General features: G+C 38.7%; 1 protein-coding gene across 1 annotated transcript in view; it reads left to right on the top strand.

The window, feature by feature from the left end:
• Window positions 1-25,320, top strand: part of BBOX1 (gamma-butyrobetaine hydroxylase 1) — a 66,261-nt gene extending 40,941 nt beyond the window's left edge. Inside the window, exons 4-7 of the mRNA XM_005890664.2 lie at window positions 6,650-6,755; window positions 12,840-13,036; window positions 22,679-22,845; window positions 24,575-25,320. Of these exons, the coding sequence (XP_005890726.1) occupies window positions 6,650-6,755; window positions 12,840-13,036; window positions 22,679-22,845; window positions 24,575-24,735 (631 nt within the window). The 3' untranslated portion in view covers window positions 24,736-25,320. The remainder of the gene's footprint in view (window positions 1-6,649; window positions 6,756-12,839; window positions 13,037-22,678; window positions 22,846-24,574) is intronic.
• The last annotated feature ends 846 nt before the right edge of the window (window positions 25,321-26,166 follow it).

Raw genomic sequence — 26,166 nt, 5'->3', positions numbered from 1 at the left:
GTACTCCTTTTCCTATTTGGAACCAGTCTGTTGTTCCATGTCCAGTTCTAACTGTTGCTTCCTGACCTGCATACAGGTTTCTCAAGAGGCAGGTCAGGTGGTCTGGTATGCCCATCTCTTTCAGAATTTTCCAGTTTATTGTGATCCACACAGTCAAAGGCTTTGGCATAGTCAATAAAGCAGAAATAGATGTTTTCCTGGAACTTTCTTGCTTTTTCGATGATCCAGCAAATGTTGGCAATTTGACCTGTGGTTCCTCTGCCTTTTCTAAAACCCAGCTTGAACATCTGGAAGTTCACATATTGTTGAAGCTTGGCTTGAAGGATTTTGAGCATTACTTTACTAGTGTGTGAGATGAGTGCAATTGTGCAGTAGTTTGAGCATTCTTTGGCATTGCCTTTCTTTGGGATTGGAATGAAAACTGACCGTTTCCAGTCCTGTGGCCACTGCTGAGTTTTCCAGATTTGCTGGCATATTGAGTGCAGCACTTTCACAGCATCATCTTTTAGGATTTGAAATAGCTCAACTGTAATTCCATCACCCCCACTAGCTTTGTTTATAGATGACCCTTATGCTTCTAGGTAAATCCTACCCGATCTTCATGTCTCTACTTGATGGTCATTTCTTTACTTTCATAACATCTTGTAAGTTAACTTTGGAAGATAAATCACACTAATTTGTCTTCCCCATAGACTATCAGTTTCATGAAGTGCAAGTACCATGTCTATCCAATTCTACATCCTCAGTTCCTGGCCACTAGTATGTCCCTAAAAATAGTACTGGAAACATAAGTAACTAGAGGTCTAAAGAGTGACTACATCCAGGAAGTCACATGTGGAAATGTCACAAATATAGTTAGAAATAATAAGCAATAGGATATTCCTTTGGATGGTTAACTATACAACTTTTTAGTTTATTTTAGCTAGAAGAGCATTTTCCATGTTAAAATTTAAAAACAAAAACAATACATGACCATTATATTTTTGACCCAATGGGATATATAATGATGTTTCAAAAAGGGCATTCTTTCTTAATCTGACCAGAAGAACTTGCAGTATAAGAGGTTGTAGCTGCTAGGGACAATAAATCTAGGTGGCAGGTTTAGAACATCCTTTCATATAAGTACTACTTCAAAAAAGACAAAGATTACAAATGAATTCAGCTTGATCTTCCAAGTATGAGCCACTAACCAAAAGAGTATAAATTCATCACCAAGAGTATAAAGAAAAAAGATCTATCAAAAGCTAAACTTCAGCATTCCATACATATTGAAGGATTCAAATTCATCACAAAACACTATTAATATTATGAAATACCATAGTATCTATGAATGGTCATTTAGATTAGGGTAAATCTAGTAAATTAGCACTCAAACCAATTCCATGAAATACTGTTTTAAAATCATGATTTTAATGTACAGAAGCTTTTAACAAACTCTTGAATAGATGGAAAATATAAGGGAGAGTTCTAATTATTAATAAATGTTTAGAATGACATGAACAGCTCAGTGAAAATACATAGGTTTATTTAATGTAGTCTTTGGCAAAAACTTCCCCAGTGGCTCAGATGGTAAAGTGTCTGTCTATAATGCGGGAGACCTGGGTTCGATCCCTGGGTCGGGAAGATCCCCTGGAGAAGGAAATGGCAATCCACTCCAGTACTATTGGCCTGGAAAAATCCCATGGACAGAGGAGCTTGGTAGGCTACAGTCCGTGGGGTCGCAAAGAGTCGGACACGATTGAGCAACTTCACTTTCACTTTGGCAAAAACAGTATTATTCATTCAGTGACAATTACCTGCCCCAGGGCAATGCCAAGCAGGTCTATACCACTGGATACAGATGCTACACTGAGCCTGCTTCCCAGCTTTAGAACAATCTGATGCTCCACTTCTGTTGCATCATAACTCCTGATAATCTGCTTTAGTTGTTGCCTTACTTAGATCTGAAGACTATATCACTAATGAGAGGTGCATTGTAAATACACCCTAATCTTACTAAGGCCCACAAGTGGGCTTTTAAAAAATGCTTTTTACATAGGCCAATGCATCATGTTTGCATTTATTTCTGCTGTGTTTTATTGGAGATTTGGATTTGAAAAGGATACGTGAAAACTTAGAGTCATAGACAATCAGCAGCAGCCTTCCTGGCGTGATTCATTTCTATAAGGAGGTCGAAAGGTAGATCAAATGACATTTCTAAGATTTTTCCAGACTTATGCTATAACTATTAAGAGAATGTTTTATTCTTGGAACTGGCAAACTCCTTTCCTGGGATTTATCATTATGTGTGAGTGTAGACTTTTAGGCTATACATCCCATACCGTGCCTAAGACACTTAAGGGCTAAAAAATGTTTATTATCCCCTGCCAGTTAGCTCAGAGGGCTGGAGAACTGCTCTGAAGAGGCCAAGTCACAAGCCTCATCTCTGTGGAAGCCAGTTAGTGTCAAAGAAAAGCTCTGTTCCCTGGCTGAAGTTCACACCTTGAATCTCAGCCAGCTCTGGCCACAGAAAAACTCGGTTCCTCTACCCTTGATCATAGGAGCAATCAGGAAAGAGAATGTAGATGGATCAATGCAAAACCATCATCACTCTAGGGGAGAAAATCTAAATAAAGTCATTTCCTCCTGACAGTGTCAACAGCATCATCTTCTTAGAGGATCTTATGTCTTCTAAAACTCGATACAATTACTTTTTTTGTATCCTTAAATCCCTTACTACATGTTGGTTATTCTTGGAGTGCTGATGTTGACAATAGTCTGAATCTGTATTATATATGGGCCGTGGAATGACATGAACTTCATAGAGAACATGTATTTCTTGGCTATAGTCATGATGATATAATGGATTGCCTGACTCATACTTGAAATGAGCAGCAGCATGCTGTATATACCCTCTTTTCCTTTCACTAGGTTTCTTTCCAGTTCATGGCCACATGTAGATGACTCTTTAATCGTTAATGAAAGATACACCAGGCTTTCCACCCTAAATTTAAATGAGAAAAAACAAAAAAAGACCAAAATAGCTAATTTCATCCTCAGTCTCAGAGAATGGGGAAGAAGCCCAACCTTTTCATTTCACATTTCCTTGCCTCAAATACCTCTCTCAGAAATTCACATTCTCCTTCCTTTATTTAATTCAGGCCTCTATGAAAAATTTCAGCTCTTTCTAGAGTACTTCCCAAAGCATCATTTCTACCACGATGTTCTTCTGGCCCCATTCTCTGTCTCCTTAACTTGCTTTATTTTCTTTATAGCACTTATCTCTACCTGATATTAGATTTGGTAATTACTTGTTTGTTCTTTTTGTTCCCAGCTATATTTCTAATGCTAAAACAATACATGGAATCAAATACATTTGCTCAATATATAGTTATTGAAAATGATTTCATGACTATAAACATAAAGGCTTACCTGGTGGCTTGGCTGGTAGAGAACCCACCTGCAATGCAGGAGACCAGGGTTCAGTCCCTGGGTTGGGAATATCCCCTGGAAAAGGGAATAGTTACCCACTCCAGTATTCTGGCCTGGAGAATTCCATGGACAGTATAGTCCATGGGGTCGCAAAGAGTCAGACAAGATTAATCAACTTTCAGTCACTCACTCATGAACATAGTATAATAGGTGGACATTGTAATAACAATAAAATGGCATGTGTATATGGTGACCAACTTTGGTTTATTTTGAGACACAGCTTCCTTCCAATTACCCATTGTTTCCATCTTCCAAGGAAAAGTTGCTCAACATCATTAGCCATTAGGATATTACAAAGCAAAACCATGAGCTACCACTTCACATCCTAAGATAGTTATAATAACTTAATTTAAAAAAAAGAAAGAAAACAAGTAGAGTGAGGATGTGGAGACACTGGAACCGTCACACATTGCTGGTGACAATGTAAAATGGTTGAGCTGCTGTGGAAAACAATTTGGTGGTAGAACTGTACAAAAAAGGATCTTCACGACCCAGATAATCATGATGGTGTGATCACTCACCTAGAGCCAGACATCCTGGAATGTGAAGTCAAGTGGGCCTTAGAAAGCATCACTACGAACAAAGCTAGTGGAGGTGATGGAATTACAGTTGGGCTATTTCAAATCCTGAAAGATGATGCTGTGAAAGTGCTGCACTCAATATGCCAGCAAATTTGGAAAATTCAGCAGTGGCCACAGGACTGGAAAAGGTCAGTTTTCATTCCAATCCCAAAGAAAGGCAATGCCAAAGAATGCTCAAACTACCGCACAATTACACTCATCTTACATGCCAATAAAGTAATGCTTAAAATTCTCCAAGCCAAAAAAAAAAAAAAATTCTGCAAGCCAGGCTTCAGCAATACATAAACCATGAACTTCCAGATGTTCAAGCTGATTTTAGAAAAGGCAGAGGAACCAGAGATCAAATTGCCAACATCTGCTGGATCATCGAAAAAGCAAGAGAGTTCCAGAAAAACATCTATTTCTGTTTTATTGACTATGCCAAAGCCTTTGACTGTGTGGATCACAATAAACTGTGGAAAATTCTGAAAGAGATGGGAATACCAGACCACCTGACCCACCTCTTGAGAAACCTGTATGCAGGTCAGGAAGCAACAGTTAGAACTGGACATGGAATAACACAGTGGTTCCAAATAGGAAAAGGAGTACGTCAAGGCTGTATATTGTCACCCTGCTTATTTAACTTATATGCAGAGTACATCATGGGAAACACTGGGCTGGAAGAAGCACAAGCTAGAATCAAGATTGCCAGGAAAAAATATCAATAACCTCAGATATGCAGATGACACTACCCTTATGGCAGAAAGTGAAGAGGAACTAAAAAGCCTCTTGATGAAAGTGAAAGAGGAGAGTGAAAAAGTTGGCTTAAAGCTCAATATTCAGAAAACTAAGATCACGGCATGTGGTCCCATCACTTCATGGCAAATAGGTGGGGAAACAATGGAAACAGTGTCAGACTTTATTTTGGGGGGGCTCCAAAATCACTGCAGATGGTGATTGCAGCCATGAAATTGAAAGACGCTTACTCCTTGGAAGGAAAGTTATGACCAACCTAAATAGCCTATTAAAAAGCAGAGACATTATTTTGCCAACAAAGGTCCATCTAGTCAAGGCTATGGTTTTTCCAGTGGTCATGTATGGATGGGAGAGTTGGACTGTGAAGAAAGCTAGGCACCGAAGTATTGATGCTTTTGAACTGTGGTGTTGGAGAAAACCCTTGAGAGTCCCTTGGACTGCAAGGAGATCCAAGCAGTCCATACTAAAGGAAATCAGTCCTGGGTGTTCATTAGAAGGACTGATGTTGAAGCTGAAACTCCAATACTTTGGCCACCTGATGCGAAGAGTTGACTCACTGGAAAGGATTGGGGGCAGGAGGAGAAGGGCTCAACAGAGTATGAGATGGCTGGGTAGCATCACCAACTCGATGGACATGAATTTGAGCAAACTCCGGGAGTTGATGAAGGACAGGGAGGCCTGGCGTGCTGTGGTTCATGGGGTGGCAAAGAGTTGAACACAACTTAGCGACTGAACTGAACTGAACAAAAACTTATAGATAGAATTATGATATAACCCCATAAACCTACTCCTTCATATCACCCCTCCACAAATTGAGAATAGTTATTCAAATAAATGCATGTACTTGAAAATCCACATATTCATACCAGGACTATTCACAGTAACCAAAGAGTTGAAACACCACAAATGTCAATCAAATAATGAATGAACACATTGTGATATATCCATACAATAGATCATTATTCAAGCATAAAAAAGAATGAAGTGCTGATACCTGCTACAACATAGATGAATCTCAGAAATATTATGTTAGGTGAAAAAAGCCAGGCACATGAGTCACATGTATGATTCTATTTATATTAAATATACAAAAGTAGTTAAATCCACAGAGATAGAAAGCAGGTGGGCATTTGCCAGAGACTGAGAAGAGGACAAAGTGGAAAGAAACTGCATAATGGGTAGTAGGTTTTAGTTTGGAATGATGGAAATGTTTTGAAACTATATAAACAGAGGCATTTGTTACCAGCATTGTAAATGTTCTAATGCCACTGAATGTCAATGAAGTTTTCATTTTAAAATGGCCATTTCATATTCTGTAAATTTGGCCTCAATAATTCATTTTTGAAATGCATTAAGCTATTAAAAACATAACCTACAATCCCATATGCGTGTGTGCTTGCTCAGTCACTCAGTCATGTCCAACTCTTTGTGACCCCATGGACTGTAGCTCGCCAGGCTCCTCTGTCCTTGGAATTTTCCAGGCAAGAATACTGGAGAGGGTTGTCATTTCCTCCTCCAGGGGCTCTTCCCGACCCAAGGATCAAACCCGTGTCTCTTGTGTCTCCTCCATTTGGCAGGAGGATTCTTTACCACTGAGCCACCTGGGAAGCCCACAATCTCATATACACCTCTTTATAAACTCTGTACTCTTTTTTTTGGAGAGGAGAAGTGAAATGAGAAGCTGATTCTGAGAAGGCTACTTTGGACAAAGAAAGGTCAGACTCTTTTCCTGGCTCATAGTCATTATGGTAATTATTTCATAAGATGAAGTTTCCATTTCTCCCGTGTCTCAAGTTCATTCTAACACATTTCCTCTGGCTAAGTGACAGACTGTTTAAACATATGTTTCTTGTATTTTACAGACATACCTGGCAAGTGCAAGACAAAATCGATGCAAACAATGTGGCTTACACAACTGGGAAGCTAAGCTTTCACACTGATTATCCAGCCCTCCATCATCCACCTGGGGTAAGGTGAGCCTCAACATGTTTTCCCCAAGGCAGGCCAAGGACTAGTATTCTGTATTCTAAAAACTTGTATGTTTCACTAGTTAATTTGTCTTAATGTAGATCTTTCTCCAAACACAATCCAAACTCACAAAATCTCTGTACCTAAATCTTGAACAGCCTCACGTTCACAAGGGATAGAAGATTTCCATGTATTTTTTTTTTTTGTTACATTTCTTCATTTCTCCCTGGAAATAACTACTGGCACTTACTGCTTTGCCAAGACATTTTACCACAGCACTATATCTTGAGGTCTTTTTGACCATTTAACATTCCCTGGAGACCTGAAAGAGAAAATAAAACCAGGGAACACAATGTAGAGTTTTTCCCACAAAGTCACATGGCCACCATTCCTATCAGTTAACTACTGCAGTAAAAAAAAAAAAACAACAACAACAAATGAACAAATAAAACCACTCCATAACTTACCAGCTTAAAAGCACAGCCATTGACTATGGTTTTACAGTTTCGGCTATATTCAGCTAAGTAGTTCTGCTGCTGCTGAGTCTGCAAGGGACTGGTGGACCTAGGTGGTGGCTGAGATGACTTGTCCCTGCCCCATCTGATCTATCACTTCCCCACACACCAACACCCCCACCCGCACCCTGACTGGCCCAGGCTTATGCCTGCTACATAGCAGGTAGCAGGGTCTCCAGAGAGCATGCTGAAACATACAAGGCCTCTTGAGACCCAGGCTAGCAATCAGCACAATGTCATCTCTGCCATGTTGTCATGCTTTTTTGGTCAAAGGTTTTAGCCCAGACTTAAGGGTTGAGGAAGTAGAGGCCACCCTTTGCGGGAGAAGCTGCAAATACATACCACAAAAGGGTGTGAATGCAAGAAGCAGAATAACTTTGGTTGTTTTGGGAAACCATCTACTCTCCCATCTATCCGATTCTTCATCAAGCAGGGAGATGTTCACCATGGAGCACAAATCCTCCAGATCTTCTGGAAGCCTCCCCGTGTACTACCTTGTTACAACAGTACCATTTTACTAAACAGCTGCATTTTCACAAAAGCATCATTTTGCTAAACCAAGAAATAAATGGTCAGAAAACTATCTTTGAAAAGAGATGTTGTTCCTATTTTTAGAGCTAAATGCAAACTAAATGAAATAGCCCCACAGAAATGTGTATCTTCAAAGATAAATGAAAGTGGAAATTTGGGGTAATTCTCTAGCTAACGAAGGTGAAATGGGGGAAATCAAAATCCATCTGTGTTTTTCATCATATTAACTGGACACACTTCTCCATGCCTTTGTTACCCATTGTCGTCATCAGTATTAACTAAGCTAGGCTAGTATTTTACTTCACCTGTTTCAAATTACTTTGTTGATTGTAAAATACCACATGATTTCTTTGAACTAAATGCGACAGTGAAATGACCCTCAATAGTCACCTTTTCAGGAAGGGGTTGAGGGGAAGACACACAATGTGATTTGTTTTAAATGTGGCCCAGAAATTTTCTAAAACCCTGGGGGTTAAAAGTCAAACTAATCATCTCAGTTCATTTGCCAAAGACAAGTTGGAGAAGTCAAAGGGAATAAAGTTCTTAAAATTAGACTAGAAAACTAGATTCTATTTGAAATTTTAAATTACCTGATTTTTTATGAATTTATGTTTTGCTTCAGGGTTAAAATTGAAAGCCTACAGAAAAGTGATCAAATGACTTCATAAACATTCCTGAAGTGTAAAGTTTGACATTTTCATAGTATATTATATTACACTTTCTGTATTTTATATTCTTTCAAAGCATTTTTACTTATATTGCTTTATTTGATGCCTCTTAGCATTCCTTCAAGGTAAATAGAAGCAATCATGTCTTTTTATGTTAAATGAAGGTGCCCAGCATGGTTAAATACTTTCACAGGGTAATAGGGAACTTGAACTTGAAACAAGGCCTCCATCAAAATTTTTTACCACATCATAGGGATCATGAGTTGGACTTTCTAATTACCGTTTCTATAACATGCTGACTATAGACATTGTCATACATTACAAACACATGAAATACAGGAATTGAATCTTTTACTTTCATATTATTTCAAAACTTAGCCCAGTACCTTAGATGTAATAAAGACTTAATAAATATGCTAAAAAGAAGTTTAAAATGCCACAAAGTTGTACCAATCTCTATCAGCAAGTGAAAGGTCCAAATCTAAATAAACTGATAGATTATTAAATAAAAAATGATTCCTGAAACGTCTAGATTCTAGTAAAATAATGATTGAAATTCAGGTACCTGCTTGTGCTATTAAGTTTCTACTTTGGAATTATTCAAAGGTTTTTGAACCAAAGTTTGAGTTCTTTTATAGCAAATAGAATAAACCAATATTCTTTTCAGTACAGATGAAATGATCTGGATAATGAGTTACCTGTTGAGAGTTCAGTTTGATCAGTTTCAATCACATGGGGCAGGATAAGGAGACATATCTTTAATGAAACACAGATGTTGTTTCATTCACTGTCTCTGGGCCAGAAGTCACATGCTGCCATAAAGTAACATTTAAAAAGAAAATATTTTGGTTCTGAATGACTTACATGACATCAAATTTTGTGGGTTTTATACACACCAGGCATATATTTACCTTTTGAATGTGCAATGAAAGTGTTGTCTGGGTCCATCGTCTTTTTTCTTTCATAGGATTGCATTAAAATGTACATATACAAAAGAAGATTATTAGTTGCCCTTGCCATATGTAAAAGACATCAGTTGACCTTTGTTTTAAAGATTTATATTTAAAATATTCTGTGACTTCATTATGGCAGAGTCTAAAAAGGATTTGAAGAACACAGATTCTACCACAGACCAAGTTATGTTATTGCTTTGCCTTCTTGGAGTTTGAGAGGCTTGAGGTTGATATTTCCATTTCATCTTATTTTTAATCATGCTGCTTCACCCCTCATTGCCTTGGCAATGAGTCGATTTTCTACAATGACTTGGCCAGTTTATGCACATATTTTCAAGCTCAAAAAGAAGACATCAATTTAAGGATAAGCGATTATTCATTTAGGTCAGTTCTCTCATAATAGCAGAAAATGCTGCTGCTGCTACTGCTGCTGCTAAGTCACTTTAGTCGTGTCCGACTCTGTGCGACCCCATAGACGGCAGCCCACCAGGCTCCCCCGTCCCTGGGATTCTCCAGGGAAGAACACTGGAGTGGGTTGCCATTTCCTTCTCCAATGCATGAAAGTGAAAAGTGAAAGTGAAGTCTCTCAGTCGTGTCCAACCCTCAGCGACCCCATGGACTGCAGCCTACCAGGTCCTCCGTCCATGGGATTTTCCAGGCAGGAGTACTGGAGTGGGGTGCCATTAACTTTTCCACAGAAAATGAGGTGTCATCAATCTAAAAATGGAAGTTTAAGTTTACAAAACACAACTCACACACCACACAATACTAAATTAGTAACAGTGCTGTAAAGGGACTTCTCCCTTCACAGGAAAGGAACTTGCTGTCTGAGGATTTAAAGCACAAAGGCCAAGGTTTGAACACTAGTTTTGCCATATATTAGCAGAGTTCTTACCAGCTGGCCAGTTTTACACCTGAGTCCTAGTTTCTTCCTCTACAGAATGGAGATGAAATTATCAAATTCTAAAGACTGTTGTAGGGAATGAATAAATACGCATTTGTTGTTCAGTCACTCCATCGTATTCAACTCTTTGAGACCCCAGGGACTGCAACACACCAGGCTTCCCTGGCCTTCACTATCTCCCAGAGTTTGCTCAAACTCATGTCCATTGAGTCAATGTTGCCATCCAACTATCTCATCCTCTGTCTCCTCCTTCTCCCCTAGCCCAACACCATAATTTAAGACCACATGTATATTATGTTTTAAATAGAACTTTTGTATGGTTTTGGAAGGAGGCAGGATTTCTCACAGCCACATGTTGGGAGAAGTCACATGTGGCCTCTTCAGACTGACACATTTGGTTTGTCTGAACACACATTCATTGTATATCTGTTACGGATGAGGCACTCTGCAGGAGTCAAAGGAGAGTGGGGAATGTTGTTTCTGCCCTCCAGGAGCTCACAGTTTACAAAGAGATGGACCAGAGGAGATTCTGTTCCAAAACAGCAGAATCAGCACCAGGGCAAGAGCTTCCTGAACAAACACAGATACCAAATGCTGGCTGGGTCATGCAGAGTGGGGGCTGTTCAGAGAAGAAGTGAACTTGTTTCTGAAGTTCTGAGATCAGTCAGGCACAGACTAGGGGCAGGCATTCCAGGCAGAGGGAGTGGCTTGCTGGCAGAGGGAGAGTAAAAAAGATAGAATATTCTTTTGGGGGGAAAAAAAACCTGTAAACATTCATCATGTTCTATAATAATCTACATGGGGAAAGAATCTGAAAAAGAATGTATATATGTATATGCGTAATTGAGTCAGTTAGCTGTACACCTGAAATTAACACAACATTGTAAAATCAACTATACTCCAATATAAAATAAAAATTAAATTTAAAAAGTTAAAATTTTAAAAAAGGATTTTTATTTTAGATCTGCACTATCCAATACAGTAGACACTAGTCATCCAGGATTAAGTTGTAATTTAAACTAATTAAGATTAAATAAAGTTTAAATTTAAGTTTCTCAAACTAACCACATTTCATGTGCACAATACACATACAGAACTAGGGATGACTACATTGGGCTCATGGAAGAACATTTCCATCATCACAGAAAGTTCTAATGGGCAGCACTTGACCTAGCAATCTTCAGAGTTAGCCAAGCTAAATGGATATTTTTCCCACTTACACTGGTATCCCCCAGTCTGTGTATTTTATCATATTTGCCTCTTCCTTTGTATAAAAATTGTCAGCCATTGGTTTTTATTTTTATTTCATGAAGAAGGAAGTTTTCACAGCTGAAGAGTGTTAGTTTCTTTATGCAGAAAATCACAGTCTAAATTTAGGTATTCAAAATCACCCACCCATGCTGACTTACTAAAAGGAATCACATAACCAAGGAAAATAACTCCATTCAAAAGAATATTGTTTAAAATATCACCACATTTAGCTTTCCAAAAAGAAATCATATTAAGCATTTTTCTCTAAATTTTAGTAAAAGTAACTAACACTTACCATCCTTTTGGTTTCTCATTCCCAGTATTTCTGGGGCTTATTCATCCTCATAGCCTCATCCTACCTCATTCCTTTATCATTATACTTGAACTACCTCCCTTGTGACTTGGCCTTCCCTTGTGGCTCAGCTGGTAAAGAATCCGCCTGCAATGCAGGAGACCTGGGTTTGAACCCGGTTGGGAAGATCCCCTGAAGAAGGGAAAGGCTGCCCACTCCAGTATTCTGGCCTGGGAGAGAATTCCACGGACTGTATACTCCATGGAGTCGCAAAGAGTTGGACACGACTATGTGACTTTCACTTTCACTGCATTCGATTCTCAAGTAGTTACTCTCTTATAAGTTTCTCCCTTAAAAAATTGTATCCCTTGTTAACACCACTGGACTAATAATTTTCAACTCAGTCTTGACTACACTATTTCCATATTCAAAATCCTTTAACAATTCCTCTCTGTGCACAAGAAAGTCCAATCTTTCATCTGACATTCAAGACTTCCCCTGATTAGATCCCAAATTACCTTTCCAAGTGGATTACTATTTCCAGTTGTAACCCTCTACTGAAGCCAGATATTTTGAGACCCAGTGAAGTGTGTGTTTTTGCACACCCATCAACACTGCCAAGTGATTTGCTCTCACTGTTCTAGTCTACGTATACAAAATCTTATCCCTTCAACTTCACCCAAATTAAATTCCACTTCTTCTGTAAAGCCAACAGTAAGTGCTCACTCCCTACTGCTTTTATGATCTGTGCCTTTTGTTTGCAAACATTATTTGATTGCATCCTTGTCTTAAACTGTAACACTATTTGAACAGTAAACTTGATTTCAAGCAACTTTTTTCCCTAACCTCTTTCTCTGTTGACACAAGTGATAGATATAAAAGTATATTACCTTTATGAATCATTCTTTAAAGCTGTCAAAAATGTAGGTGCACACCATTTTAAAACATGGTTCTCTGTTTTTATTTCTAGGTTCAGCTTTTGCACTGCATAAAGCAAACCGTCACTGGGGGTGAGTCAGAAATTGTAGATGGATTCAACGTATGCCAAAAGCTCAAGGAAAAAAATCCTCGAGCATTCCAGATTCTGTCCTCCACCTTCGTGGACTTTACAGACATTGGAGTGGATTACTGTGATTTCTCTGTACAATCCAAACACAAAATTATAGAGTAAGTACTGTTTCTAAGTTTCTCCTCTCAGTAAAACAGTTGACAGCAAAAGCTTCATTAACCTAAAGCTTAAACAGAAAAATCCAATACACTTCTCGGCTTTACTTTATATTAACTGTTTAGCCCAGTTCTCGAATGAAGGCGAAAAGAAAGAACCCTGTCACCACTAAAAAAAAAAAAAAAAATATATGAAACTCTATGAAATCTCTGTTCTTAGTCAATATAAGTAACTAAGACTTAATGTATTCTTCATTTTTAAACTATAAATTCTGCATAATTATAATCAGTGTGATTGTATTAATCAGGACCCTTTCAGAAGTAAAAGACTATAACTCAAACTGGATAGTCTAGCAGTTGAAAAGTATCATCTGATATTGACCTTTTATTTTTTCCTTCACCTCTTAGCCAACACATCCAAAAATGAAGTGTCGGCTTCATTTTTAAAAACAATCAGTAGAAACTCCAAGTTTTCATTGTCTTAGAGCTGGTAATGACAGCACACAGAAAATACTTATTTTCCAATAGCTACAGCAAAGGTATAAACTCGCTGCCCAGAATGTTTAAATCTATCCTGGAAGAGTCACCATGGCTAGGAAGTCAGAGAATTCTGATTGGCTGTCCTGGATCACACGTTCATCTCCAAAGAAAGGTCAGCCTCAACTGAACCACAGGGCAGAGAAAGAAACAATAACATCTCCCCAGATTGATGCCAAAAAATCACATGTTCCCTACACAGAACTTTTTGTGTTCTTTTTTTGTTTAGCATTATTTCATAAGACAGTATCTACAAAGGCCACGCATATATCCTTTTATTTGAGAGTTATCCTACATTGTTTTTCTAGGACATATTTGATTTAATCTGACCTTAATGAATTTTGAGGTGTTTCAATTTTACAGTTGATTTTGTATTCTTCTTTTAGGAGAAATAACCAAATAATATGAAATAAACTCATTTAATAAATAATCAAATCCCCAATATACTAACTCAGCTTTCTTAAATACACACGTGATCGTCATTTATTCATTCAACAAATATTTATTGAGGCCATTCACTCTTGTTGGTGCATGGGATACATTGGTAAACAAAACAGTTTCCTGTTCTCATGAAGCTTCCTTACTAATGGGGGAGGGGAGAATTAGAAATTTTTAAAATAAATGAGGAAATTGAAATGAATGTTAAGATATTTTAAGTGCTTAAGAAACAAGGACAAGTCAGGCAGGTTAGGGGAGTCTGTAGAGCCAAAGACTTAGGGAGGATGAAATTTGTATCATTAAATAGTGTTTCAGTTGAACTCCAATACTTTGGCCACCTGCTGTGAAGAGCTGACTCATTTGAAAAGACCCTGATGCTGGCAAAGATTGAGGGCAGGAGGAGAAAGGGATGACAGAGGATGAGACAGTTGGATGGCATCACCGACTCAGTGGACATGAGTTTGGGTAAACTCAGGGAGTTGGTGATGGACAGGGAAGCCTGGCGTGCTGTGGTCCATGAGGTCACAAAGAGCTGGACATGACTGAGTGACTGAACTGAACTGAACTGAAATAGTGTTTCAAGGACAAGCTTTACTGAGTAGGTGATATTTGAGCAAAACTTAAGAGTAAGGGAGTTTGCCCAGAAGATAAGCAGTTTCCAGAAACAGCTAGAGCAAAGATCCTAGGATGACCCTAAGAAGATGCTTGGTGTGGTCAAGGAACCACAAGAAGCCACTCTGTGGGGTAGAGTGTTAAGAAAGGAGGCCAGATGGTTGTCAGTTCATATAAAGCTGCGTTAACCATCATAAGAATACTGGCTTTCACTCTTAGTGAAAGATTTTGACCAAAAGAGAGACATCTATATTCATATAAAGTTATTTACATTTTTAGTGGATTACCCTGGCTGCTGTGCTCAATATAGTGCAGGAGAACAAGGGCAGGAATAAGAAGTCCAGCTAAGGAGCTCATATGGGACTTCAGGTCAGAGCCGAGGATACCTCGAACATAAGTGGTCCTGGTGGGGACAGCAGCAGTGTGGAGAAGAGTCCTCTTTGGGATATATTTTTGTGTATTTAATCAGCATATTTCCCTGAAATATTGGATGAAAAGTCTGAGAGGAAGACAGACTTAAAAAAATAAATCCTGGTCCAAAGTAACATTATCCAAGAGGTCAGTCATCGAGAATGGAAAAGGAAGGAATAACTCTCAAGATTCCTAGGTTTAACATGATCATTTTAAATATTTAAAAGACCATTACAAATTATCATGTTGTTGTGACACAATATGATTACAGATTCTGCAAGGCTAGTGAATAGAGGAAAAAAAAAAAAAAAACCTTGGCTATTGAGTGAGGTTAACCAAATAGCCATCATCTGAATCATAATTTGGCTTTGTTATTTTTTTTGTAATGAAATTCCAGAATATGGTCATTATCAAGGTCTCAGAGATATCCCTAGAAAGTATCAAGTTTTAACATTAATTCACTTAAAATGTGTTTTTAACAACAGGAGATGAAACAGAGTTTTCAGTTAATCAAGGGTTTCAGTACCCTGATTGTTCGGGTTAATTTTCCTAGTGGTTAAATCTTTTCACTCTTTTGAGATGCTTATTTCCTATTTAATACAAAAAGATCTTGGAGGCTGCTGAGAAAGTTAAGTGTCATGCAGTACAATAAAAAATAAAGAAAGAAACCAGGACAAAAACAATAATGGTGATTAAAAAAATAATAATATTGGTCAATTAAGCTATGGCAGTGCAACCTAGTGGTTACAAATCCAGCCACATGAACACAAGTCCTTCTCTTGTTATCTGTGTGCTGCTGGTCAAATGACTTATGCTTGCTAAGCCACAAAAAGGAATAATTGTCAGTAAAAAGAAAAAGAAGGAGTGATATGAATTCTTGTGCTGTGCTGTGCTTAGTCACTCAGTGCTGTCTGACTCTTTGAGACCCAATGAACTGTAGCCTGCCAGGCTCCTCTGTCCATGGGGATTCTCCAGGCAAGAATACTGGAGTGGGTTGCCATGCCCTCCTCCAGGGGATCTTCCCAATGCAGGGATTGAACCCAGGTCTCCCACATTGCAGGTGGATTCTTTACCACCTGAGCCACCAGGGAAGCCAAATAATACTGGAGTGAGTAGTCTATCCTTCTCCAGGGAAAATTCCTGACCCAGGAATTGAACCAGGGTCTCAAGCACTGCAGGTGGATTCTTTTCCACCTAAGCGACCTAGGAAGCCAGTGTTAATACCTACCACATAACAATTGCAGTGGGAATTATAGAGAAAATATACAGACAGCCCTGTCACAATGCCTGACTCAGAAAGAGCAGAATAAATTTTAGCTAGCTATCATTTTCATAATCCAATCTATTTACTGGTGATAGATTTTAATTTCAGCTCTGAGTTTCTAATGACCAAAGCAAGACAGGATCATAATGAATTTGCAAGATGCTCTTAAGATATAAAATTTTCTTGCATAACATGTGATGTGGTAGGCAAGACCATAGTATCTCTCTCAATGAGAAATAATATTTTAACTAATGAAGAGAATCTACAGCATCACACTTGAATTATAGGAGATGATTCCCCAGTCTTCACTGGGCTCTTTTATGGACATCACTGATAAGGTTTTACATTTGCTAGTTTGCACTCAAGATGTTGCTGGTTTATGTTTAAATGCTTGTCCTGCATGCATAGCTAGTATTTAGCTGGTTATTCCCCATCTTTGGGGTTTTCACCCTTTCTTAGCATATAAAAAGATGTCCTTTTCATTAAAGGGGACTGGAATGCAAAAGTAGAAAGTCAAGAGCTACCTGGACTAACAGGCAAATTTGGCCTTGGAGTACAAACGAAGTAGGTCAAAGGCTAACAGAGTTTTGCCAAGAGAACGCACTAGTCATAGCAAACACCTTCTTCCAACAATACAAGAGAAGACTCTACACATGGACATCACCAGATGGTCAATACCGAAATCAGATTGATTATATTCTTTTAAAGATGGAGAAGCTCTATACAGTCAGCAAAAACAAGACCGGGAGCTGACTGTGGCTCAGATCATGAACTCCTTATTGTTAAATTCACACTTAAACTGAAGAAAGTAGGGAAAACCACTAGACCATTCAGGTATGACCTAAATCAAATCCCTTACGATTATACAGTGGAAGTGACAAATAGATTCAAGGGATTAGATCTGATAGAGCGCCTGAAGAACTATGGAATGGATGGAGATTCGAGACATTGTACAGGGGGCAAGGATCAAGACGATTCCCAAGAAAAAGAAATGCAAAAAGGCAAAATAGTTGTCTGAGGAGGCCTTACAAATAGCTGAGATAAGGGAAGCTAAAGGCAAAGGAGAAAAGGAAAGATATACCCATTTGAATGCAGAGTTCCAAAGAATAGCAAGGAGAGATAAGAAAGCCTTCCTCAGTGATCAATGCAAAGAAATAGAGGAAAACAATAGAATGGGAAAGACTAGAGATCTCTTCAAGAAAATTAGAGATACCAAGGGAACATTTCATACAAAGAAGGGCACAATAAAGGGCAGAAATGGTATGGACCTAACAGAAGCAGAAGATATTAAGAAGAGGTGGCAAGAATACACTACTAAGTCACTTCAGTCATGTCAGACTCTGTGCGACCCCATGGACTACAGCCTACCAGGCTCCTCCGTCCCTGGGATTCTCCAGGCAAGAACACTGGAGTGGGTTGCCATTTCCTTCTCCAATGCATGAGGGTGAAAAGTGAAAGGGAAGTCATGTCCTACTCTTAGCGACCCCATGGACCACAGCCTACCAGGCTCCTCCATTCATGGGAGTTTCCAGGGAAGAGTACTGGAGTGGGGTGCCATTGCCTTCTCCTCAAGAATACAGAGAACTATACAAAAAAGATCTTCATCATCCAGATAATCACAAAGGTGTGATCATTCACCTAGAGCCAGACATCCTGGAACAAAATGCAAGTGGGCCTTAGAAAGCATCACTATGAACAAAGCTAGTGGAGATGATGGAATTTCAGCTATATCAAATCCTAAAAGATGATGCTGTGAAAGTGCTGCACTCAATATGCCAGCAAATTTGGAAAACTCAGCAGTGGCCACAGGAATGGAAAAGTCAGTTTTCATCCCAATCCCAAAGAAAGGTAATGCCAAAGAATGTTCAAACTACCACACAATTGCACTCATCTCACACACTTGCAAAGTAATGCTCAAAATTCTCCAAGCCAGGCTTCAACAGTATGTCAACCGTAAACTTCCAGATGTTCAAGCTGGATTTAGAAAAGGCAGAAGAACCAGAGATCAAATTGCCAACATCCACTGGACCATCAAAAAAGCAAGAGTTCCAGAAACACATCTACTTTTGCTTTATTGACTATGCCAAAGCCTTTTACTGTGTGGATCACAATAAACAGTGGAAAATTCTGAAAGAGATGGGAATACCAGACCACCTGACCTGCCTCTTGAGAAACCTGTATGCAGGTCAGGAAGCAACAGTTAGAACTGGACATGGAACAGCAGACTGGTTCCAATCAAGAAAGGAGTACATCAAGGCTATATATTGTCACCCTGCTTATTTAATTTATATGCAGAGTACATCATGAGAAATGCTGGGCTGAAGGAAGCACAAACTGGAATCAAGATTGCCAGGAGAAATATCAATAACCTCAGATACGCAGATGACAACACCCTTATGGCAAAAAACAAAGAAGAACTAAAGGGCCTCTTGATGAAAGTGAAAAAGGAGAGTGAAAATATTGGCTTAAAACCCAACATTCAGAAAATGAAGATCATGGCATCCAGTCTTATCACTTCATGGCAAATAGGTGGGGAAACAATGGAAACAGTGAGAGACTTTATTTTGGGGGCTCCAAAATCACTGTAGATGGTGACTGCAACCATGAAATTAAAAGACTCTTGCTCCTTGGAAGAAAAGCTATGACCAACCTAGACAGCATGTTAAAAAGCAGAGACATTACTTTACCAGCAAGGTCCATCTAGTCAAAGCTCTGGTTTTTCCAGTAGTCATGTATGGATGTGAGAATTGGACTATAAAGAAAGCTGAGCACCAAAGAATCAATGCTTTTGAACTGTGGTGTTGCAGAAGGCTCTTGAGATTCCCTTGGACTGCAAGCAGATCCAACCAGTCCTTCCTAAAGGAAATCAGTCCTGAATATTCATTGGAAGGACTGATGCTGAAGCTGAAACTCCAATATTTTGCCACTTGATGCAAAGAACCGGCTCATTGGAAAAGCCCTGATGCTGGGAAAGATTGAAGGCGGGAGGATAAGGGGAAGACAGAGGATGAGATGGTTGGACGGCATCACTGATGCAATGGCCATGAGTTGGGTAGGCTCTGAGAGTTGGTGATGGACAGGGAAGCCTGGTGTGCTGCAGTCCACGGGGTAACAAAGAATTGGACATGAATGAGTGACTGAAGTGAACTGAACAGCATATAATCCTGCATCAAGACTTACTTTTCATCCTCTTTTTACTTACAGCATATCCTGCTTACTAAGGTCCAATTTTGCATTTTAAGTTGATCCTCATGAAGCCAAGCACACATCTCCTCTAACATTCTTCCATCCTCAGAATAACATCTTCTCTGCATCTCACAACTAAATTTACTTTCTATTTCTCCTCAGGTCATTTCTTAGAATGTAAAGAACAAATTTGTGACTTATTTTCTCATATAGAAAGTAAACACCAGGTTAAAAGAAACAGAGACTGTACTACACAGAGAGAGAGAGAGGAATTGATTATTTTCGCCCACATGTATGAACTCTTAGGGGCTTACTCAGGTGGCGCTACTAGTAAAGAATCCACCTGCCAATGCAGGCAACACAGGAGATGTGAGTTCGATCCCTGTGTTGCCAAGATCCCCTGAAGGAGGACATGGTGACCCACTCCAGTACTTTTGGTGGAAGAATCCCAAGGACAGAGGAGCCTGGCAGGCTATAATCCATGGGGTCGCAAAGAGTCGGACACAACTGAGCATGTGAGCAAAAGATGAACTCAGAAATGAAAGCTTAATACAATGTACCATGAAATACACAATTCTGATTTCATTGAGTATCCCATGGTACACTGTGTTAGCAGAAAAAGAAACAAATCAGCAGAGTGGCTGTGATGGAAGAGTCCCAAGGGAAGTTTCAAAGATGTAACATCCTTGTCAGTGACACGAAGGATGACGCAAAGGCTGTCATTGTTACGTGTGCTTAGTTTCTCAGTCATGTCCGATTCTTTGTGACCTCAGGGACTGTAGCCTGCCAGGCTCCTCTGTCCATGGGGATTCTCCAGGCAAGGATACTGGAGTGGGTTGCCATGCCCTCTTCCAGGGGATCTTCCCAACCCAGGGATCGAACCCAGGTCTCCTGTATTGCAGGCAGATTCTTTGCCATCTGAGCCACCAGGGAAGTCCATTATTGTTATATGCACAGAAAATAATGCAAGGTGAGAGGAAGGGATGTGTGTCAGGAGGAGTTAGGCTAGAATTTTAAAGATAAAGTGAAAAGGCAAAACGTCCTCAGAAACTGTGAAAGGAGTCTGAAACCAGCAATATGAATACATCAATCAAAAGGTCTCAAGCTCTATGGTTTGTATCACTCAAACCTGAAGATCCACAGTCTCTTCTGCTGACTGACCCCTTTCTTCATTCTTTGTTCATGAAACTACAAACTGCAGGCTATAGCGCATCCTTTATCTATGTGGAAAAGATGGGGCAGCAGGGGCGAGCACTTCACTGCCTATTCAGTCATATTTGTATTTTTATCAATATATATAAATTCAAGTTCTAAGAGCCTTTTTTGAACACCTGTTTCTTTCTTACACTTTCTTTCCTTATATGGGTTCAACAGGTAGTTTTCAGTCACTACTCAAATAGCAAAGAGTTGCTGTTAATGACTATTTCTAAGAGTTTATCATTCAGTTCGGTTCAGTTGCTCAGCCGTGTCCAATTCTTTGCAACCCGATGGACTGCAGCACACCAGGCTTCCCTGTCCATCACCAACTCCTGCAGCTTGCTCAGACTCGTGTCCATTGAGTCAGTGGTACCATCCAACCATCTCATCCTCTGTCGTCCCCTTCTCCTCCTGCCTTCAATCTTTCCCAGCATCAGAGTCTTTTCAAATGAGACAGTTCTTCGCATCAGATGACCAAAGTACTGGAGCTTCAGCTTCAACATCAGTCCTCCCAATGAATATTCAGGACTGACTTCCTTTAGGGTTGACTGGTTTGATCTCCTTGCTGTCCAAGGGACTCTCAAGAGTCTTCTCCAACACCACAGTTCAAAAGCATCAATTCTTTGGCACTCAGCTTTCTTTATGGTCCAACTCTCACATCCATACATGACTACTGGAAAAAGACTACATAGCTTTGACTAGACAGAGCTTTTATCATTATACTTGCCATTGGCTCACAGGATTGACTGTTAATCTGAAATACAAAGTGTGGGGACCAGGTACCCATACTTTATATACCACTGGTTCTCTCTGTGTGAGGAACCAGCCAAGTTTAATCTAGACCCCAAATCAGTGTCACCAAGCCCTGGAACATGTACCAGAGTCTGTTCCATTTGACCCATCAGTCAGCTATTGGCTCACATTACCACCTCCTAAGCTGACCCAGGAGTAATTCTTGGCACTTCATCACCATCCTTGCCCACCTTAAGTTTTTCTCTATCTGTCCTCTTTCTACCTAAAGAAAAGATAAAGTTGGTTGCTATTTTAGAACTGGCTAAAAGTCCGTCTTCCTAATAAGCTAAAAAAGTTTTTTCTTCCTCTGTCTCTGTGTCTAAACAACGCTCATACCTTGCTAATTATAACCAACAAACTTAAATTTAGAACTGTTATTTCTTACATTAAAAACAGTATTATGTTATATTGTCATGATCCTGATTTACATTCTAAAAAATACTATAGAGATCACAATATTAGAATCTCTCAAGGTGCTCAAAAGACCTTGGTACTGTCCAAAGGTACTAAAAAATATACAAAGTTACATATGCAACAAATATTTATTAACTGCCTATTATGCCCAGGCTCTATGTAAGTGCTGGGAATGCAACATTAAGTGAAATACAGTATCAGTCTTCTCGAAGCCTGTACACTAAGATAGCTAATATAGATGGAAAGATCCAAAGAATGTACTTCCAGCTAGACTCTACTTTCTCTGTGCCTTGGTTTCCCCATCTATAAATTAGGGATTGAATTAAAACAGATTATTTCAAGCTTTTAAAAAAACAAGTCTTTCTTCCCAATAATGCTCCAATAAAATCATACTTAAAACCCCAATAGATAAAACATGTAAGTTGATTGATCTATGAATTATAACATAGGCATATTTTAATATGTAAAAGCAACTCTTTTTCAAAGAGTGAAGAATGAATTAATTTTCCTAACAAATAAACATTTTAACTTAAATTTCTCAGAAACATTTATTTTGAAGTAATTTGAATCATTCTGGCACTTTGATGGTAAGATTTCCAAAACCGCTTGCCAAATGAATAAATGAAAAACCAATAAATACTTTGTATCACAGATAACCTTAATATTTTCTGTACATGTGTTTGGATTCTTTAATACTGTATTTCAGAAACATCATCCAAGATGAAATGACCCTTACAAATGTAAATAGATACTTCATGACTTCTATATTTTAACTTCTTCTCTTTGAAAAACAGATTAGACGATAAAGATCAAGTGGTTCGTATCAACTTCAATAATGCAACTAGAGACACGATATTTGATGTACCTGTCGAGAGAGTTCAGCCTTTCTATGCTGCTCTGAAGGAGTTTGTTGACCTCATGAACTGTAAAGATTTCAAGTTTACTTTCAAGATGAATCCAGGTCAGTGAACACACCTCCTCAAACAACTGAAAGAATGGGTTTTCTTCAATCTTAAGCACTGAGCACAGTATCTAGAGCAGTTTTTCTCAGACGAGGCACGTGGAACAATTTACAACAGAGTCTTGGTGTATAGCCAGCTTGCTTAAATAGCAGACTTCTGGCTCCTACCCTGGCTCTAAATTGACTTTAAAATACTTATTCTTAAATAAGCTCCTAGGTAATCCTTAAACACATCAAAATTTAATAACCTCTAACCTAAAGAATAAATACTGAAAGACAAGCTACAGGCCAAATAAAATCTCATATCTGATATGAAGACTGACAACACATTTTCTATTCTGATAGCCAATCAATACAAACTGAAGCTTATACTTAGTTGTTCTAACTTGGTAAACAGATAAAATCATCCCCATGACTCTCACTCTAAAGTTCATGAGTCATATTTACTCACTGCACTTATCTGATCTGGCAGGCATATTGCTACCTGAAACAAAATCGTACTGAAATATTCCAGCCACTTGGATAAAGAAGCAGAAAGCATTGTGGGTTCTGTGGACCATCTCTACTTAATAAAGTGACATGAAATTCAAGGCTTTTGATATCTAAAATAAAAGGCCTAATTTCTCCCTCCTGTTGACTGGGCCAAGTAAAAGATACTTTTCTCTTGTGCCTTTTTTTTTTTAATTGATCTTTGGATCTTTGGATCTACTAGAATCTTCATAAATTCACTGCTATGCAGTCAACACCACATTGATTTTTAAGAACAGTAACATGTAAAATGGAAATGAAATGGGAGAAAAATACCCAAAAAACAGGAGTTCGAATTCAAGCTTCCCCATTTAATGGCAGAAACCTTCTGACAAGTACTTCAACTTCTCAGAGCTTCAGTTTTCTATGTATGAAAAGATGAGATAATACTCTTCCTTCAAGATTTTAATGAGGCTTAGAAATAACATACATAAATACTAAGAACATAAAAGACAAACCAAGAATGTCACTATCTATAATTATCTGAGGCTGTTAAACTAGAAATAAGCATTTCTTAAGTCAGAAGGAGAAAGACAAAGGTCATATGATATCACTTGTATGCAGAATCCAAAATATGGCGCAAATGAACCTGTGTATGAAACAGAGAGAGACTCTTAGACACAGAAAACAACTGTGGTTGCCAAGGTTGGGGGGAGATGGGGTGGGATCTGGGGGTTAGCAGATGCAAACTGTTACATATAGAATATATAAACAAAAAGGTCCTACCCTATAGCACAGGGAATTTTTCTATATCCTGTGATAAACCATAATGGAAAAAAATATAAAAACAGATGTATGTATATGTGTAACTGAATCACTTTGCTGTATAGCAGAAATTAACATAACATTGTAAATCAACTATATTTCAATTTAAAGAAAATACTTCTGAGCAGGAGGTAAGTAACAATCAGGAAGAACAATTCAGAAGTTTTAGTTTATGGAGATAATAGTTTAAGAATTAGAAAAGTGTCTACAGGGGCCTGACAGCCTATGTAATTCAGATGTCAAAAGGCTTAAAGCAATCAGCATCTAGTGGTCTGATTTGCATGAAAAAGCGAATATGTAATTTTATGTAAAGAAGTAAACATTGTTTCTTGATGTGAACCACATGGCAGTGCTATTTTTGCATTTCACATTTTCTAGTTCAGCAAATCATTTACACGTAAGATTATATTCATACTGTAAAAAATCCTTTGTCTAGGTGATGTGATTACCTTTGATAACTGGCGCTTACTTCATGGCCGACGAAGCTACGAAGCCGGAACTGAGATAACCCGCCATCTAGAAGGGGCTTATGCTGACTGGGATGTGGTCATGTCAAGGCTACGTATCTTAAGGCAGAGTCTCCAGAATAGAAACTGACTCTCCTGTTGCTAACCTCAGTAAGAGTCCAATGAGTGTATTTTATAAGATATGACAAGGTTATTTGTCTTCACAGACCATGAGCCATATCAGTTATATATTAATCTCTTTAACACTGAACATGTCATCTTTCTCACAAGAGTTCTCTTTTCTTTCTAATCATATACAATGCCAACTTTTTAGATGTAGCCATGTTCCCTCTTTTTCAAATAAAGCATCTCTTCTGTTCAGATGCATGTATGATCTAATTTCTTTTTTTTTTTTAGAAAAGAGGGAAACAGTTTTATTATTGAATAAGCACAAGGCCATATTACAGTATGCATTGTAAGCAATCCACCAAGTTAAGAGAAAGAAAGAAATTCTAGAAATTCAGGCTAGAATTAAACAGTAGTAATCCTTTACATCATGTTCTTAAGATTTTAACAGTAACTTGTCTTTTTTTTTTTTTTTAAACTTTACAATATTGTATTAGTTTTGCCAAATATCAAAATGAATCCTCTGCCACAGGTATACCTGTGTTCCCCATCCTGAACTCTCTTTTGCCCACCTGTGAAGTCTCCAGAATGCCTTCAAATCACCTTGCACTAAACCAAATTCTCTCTTCAAATAAGGCTTCTTTTGAATAAAGCTTTGTTTCAATAAAGTTTGCATTTCAAATAAAACTTGTCTCAAATGAAACATGTTTCTGCTCTGTTGCCTATAGGGTCTTGTTTTTCATGACTGCATATAACTGTCTTTAGCATGCTTGGGAATGCTATTTTCCCAAGCATAGCATATTGGGATCATATTTTTAAAGATCTCTTTGTTTACTTTTATTACTGAATTCTGTGACCCAAATTTCCAGCCCTCACCAACCTGGTGAGCTAAGCTTTTCTTGTAATACCTAAATTATGACATCAAACCCAAGAATATGTCAAATTAAAAGAAAATATAGTCGCCTGCCCTTACAAAGCTGCTCTTGCCCCAAAATACTCTAAGGACTGCCAGGATAGCATACCCCTGTCTGTTGATCTGTTCCCTTCACTTCTTGCCTTCAACTAAGAACTAGTAAAAGTAGAACCAAGATGCATGCAACACTCACAAATGAACATGATGTCTGCTCACCTGTGGACAGCTTTACCTGCTGGTCTTGGCTTCCTCTATGGCCACTGCCTTGTCCCCAGTGGTGGAACACAGGTGTCACCACCAGCCATGAAAGCTGTTGTGCCCATTGAGTACGCCTACTGTGCCCAGTCCTTATCCATGTCTCATGAAAAAAGGAGTCTTGGCATTTCCATTTGCTGAAATCCTGGTAGTATATAGATTTTTAGTCTATACGCTTGGGGCCTAATCAAGCCTCTTATTCTGAAAGTCTTAATCATTGCCACTGCTGTAGAGCCCTACCTGTTGGTTTATAACTGAATGAAAATATTACTTCCATCCATGAGTTTC

The sequence above is a fragment of the Bos mutus genome, chromosome 15 (genome assembly GCF_027580195.1).
Source record: "Bos mutus isolate GX-2022 chromosome 15, NWIPB_WYAK_1.1, whole genome shotgun sequence".
Taxonomy (NCBI): domain Eukaryota; kingdom Metazoa; phylum Chordata; class Mammalia; order Artiodactyla; family Bovidae; genus Bos; species Bos mutus.
The sequence above is the reverse complement of the archived record's forward strand: the minus strand, read 5'-3'. Positions and strand labels throughout refer to the sequence as shown.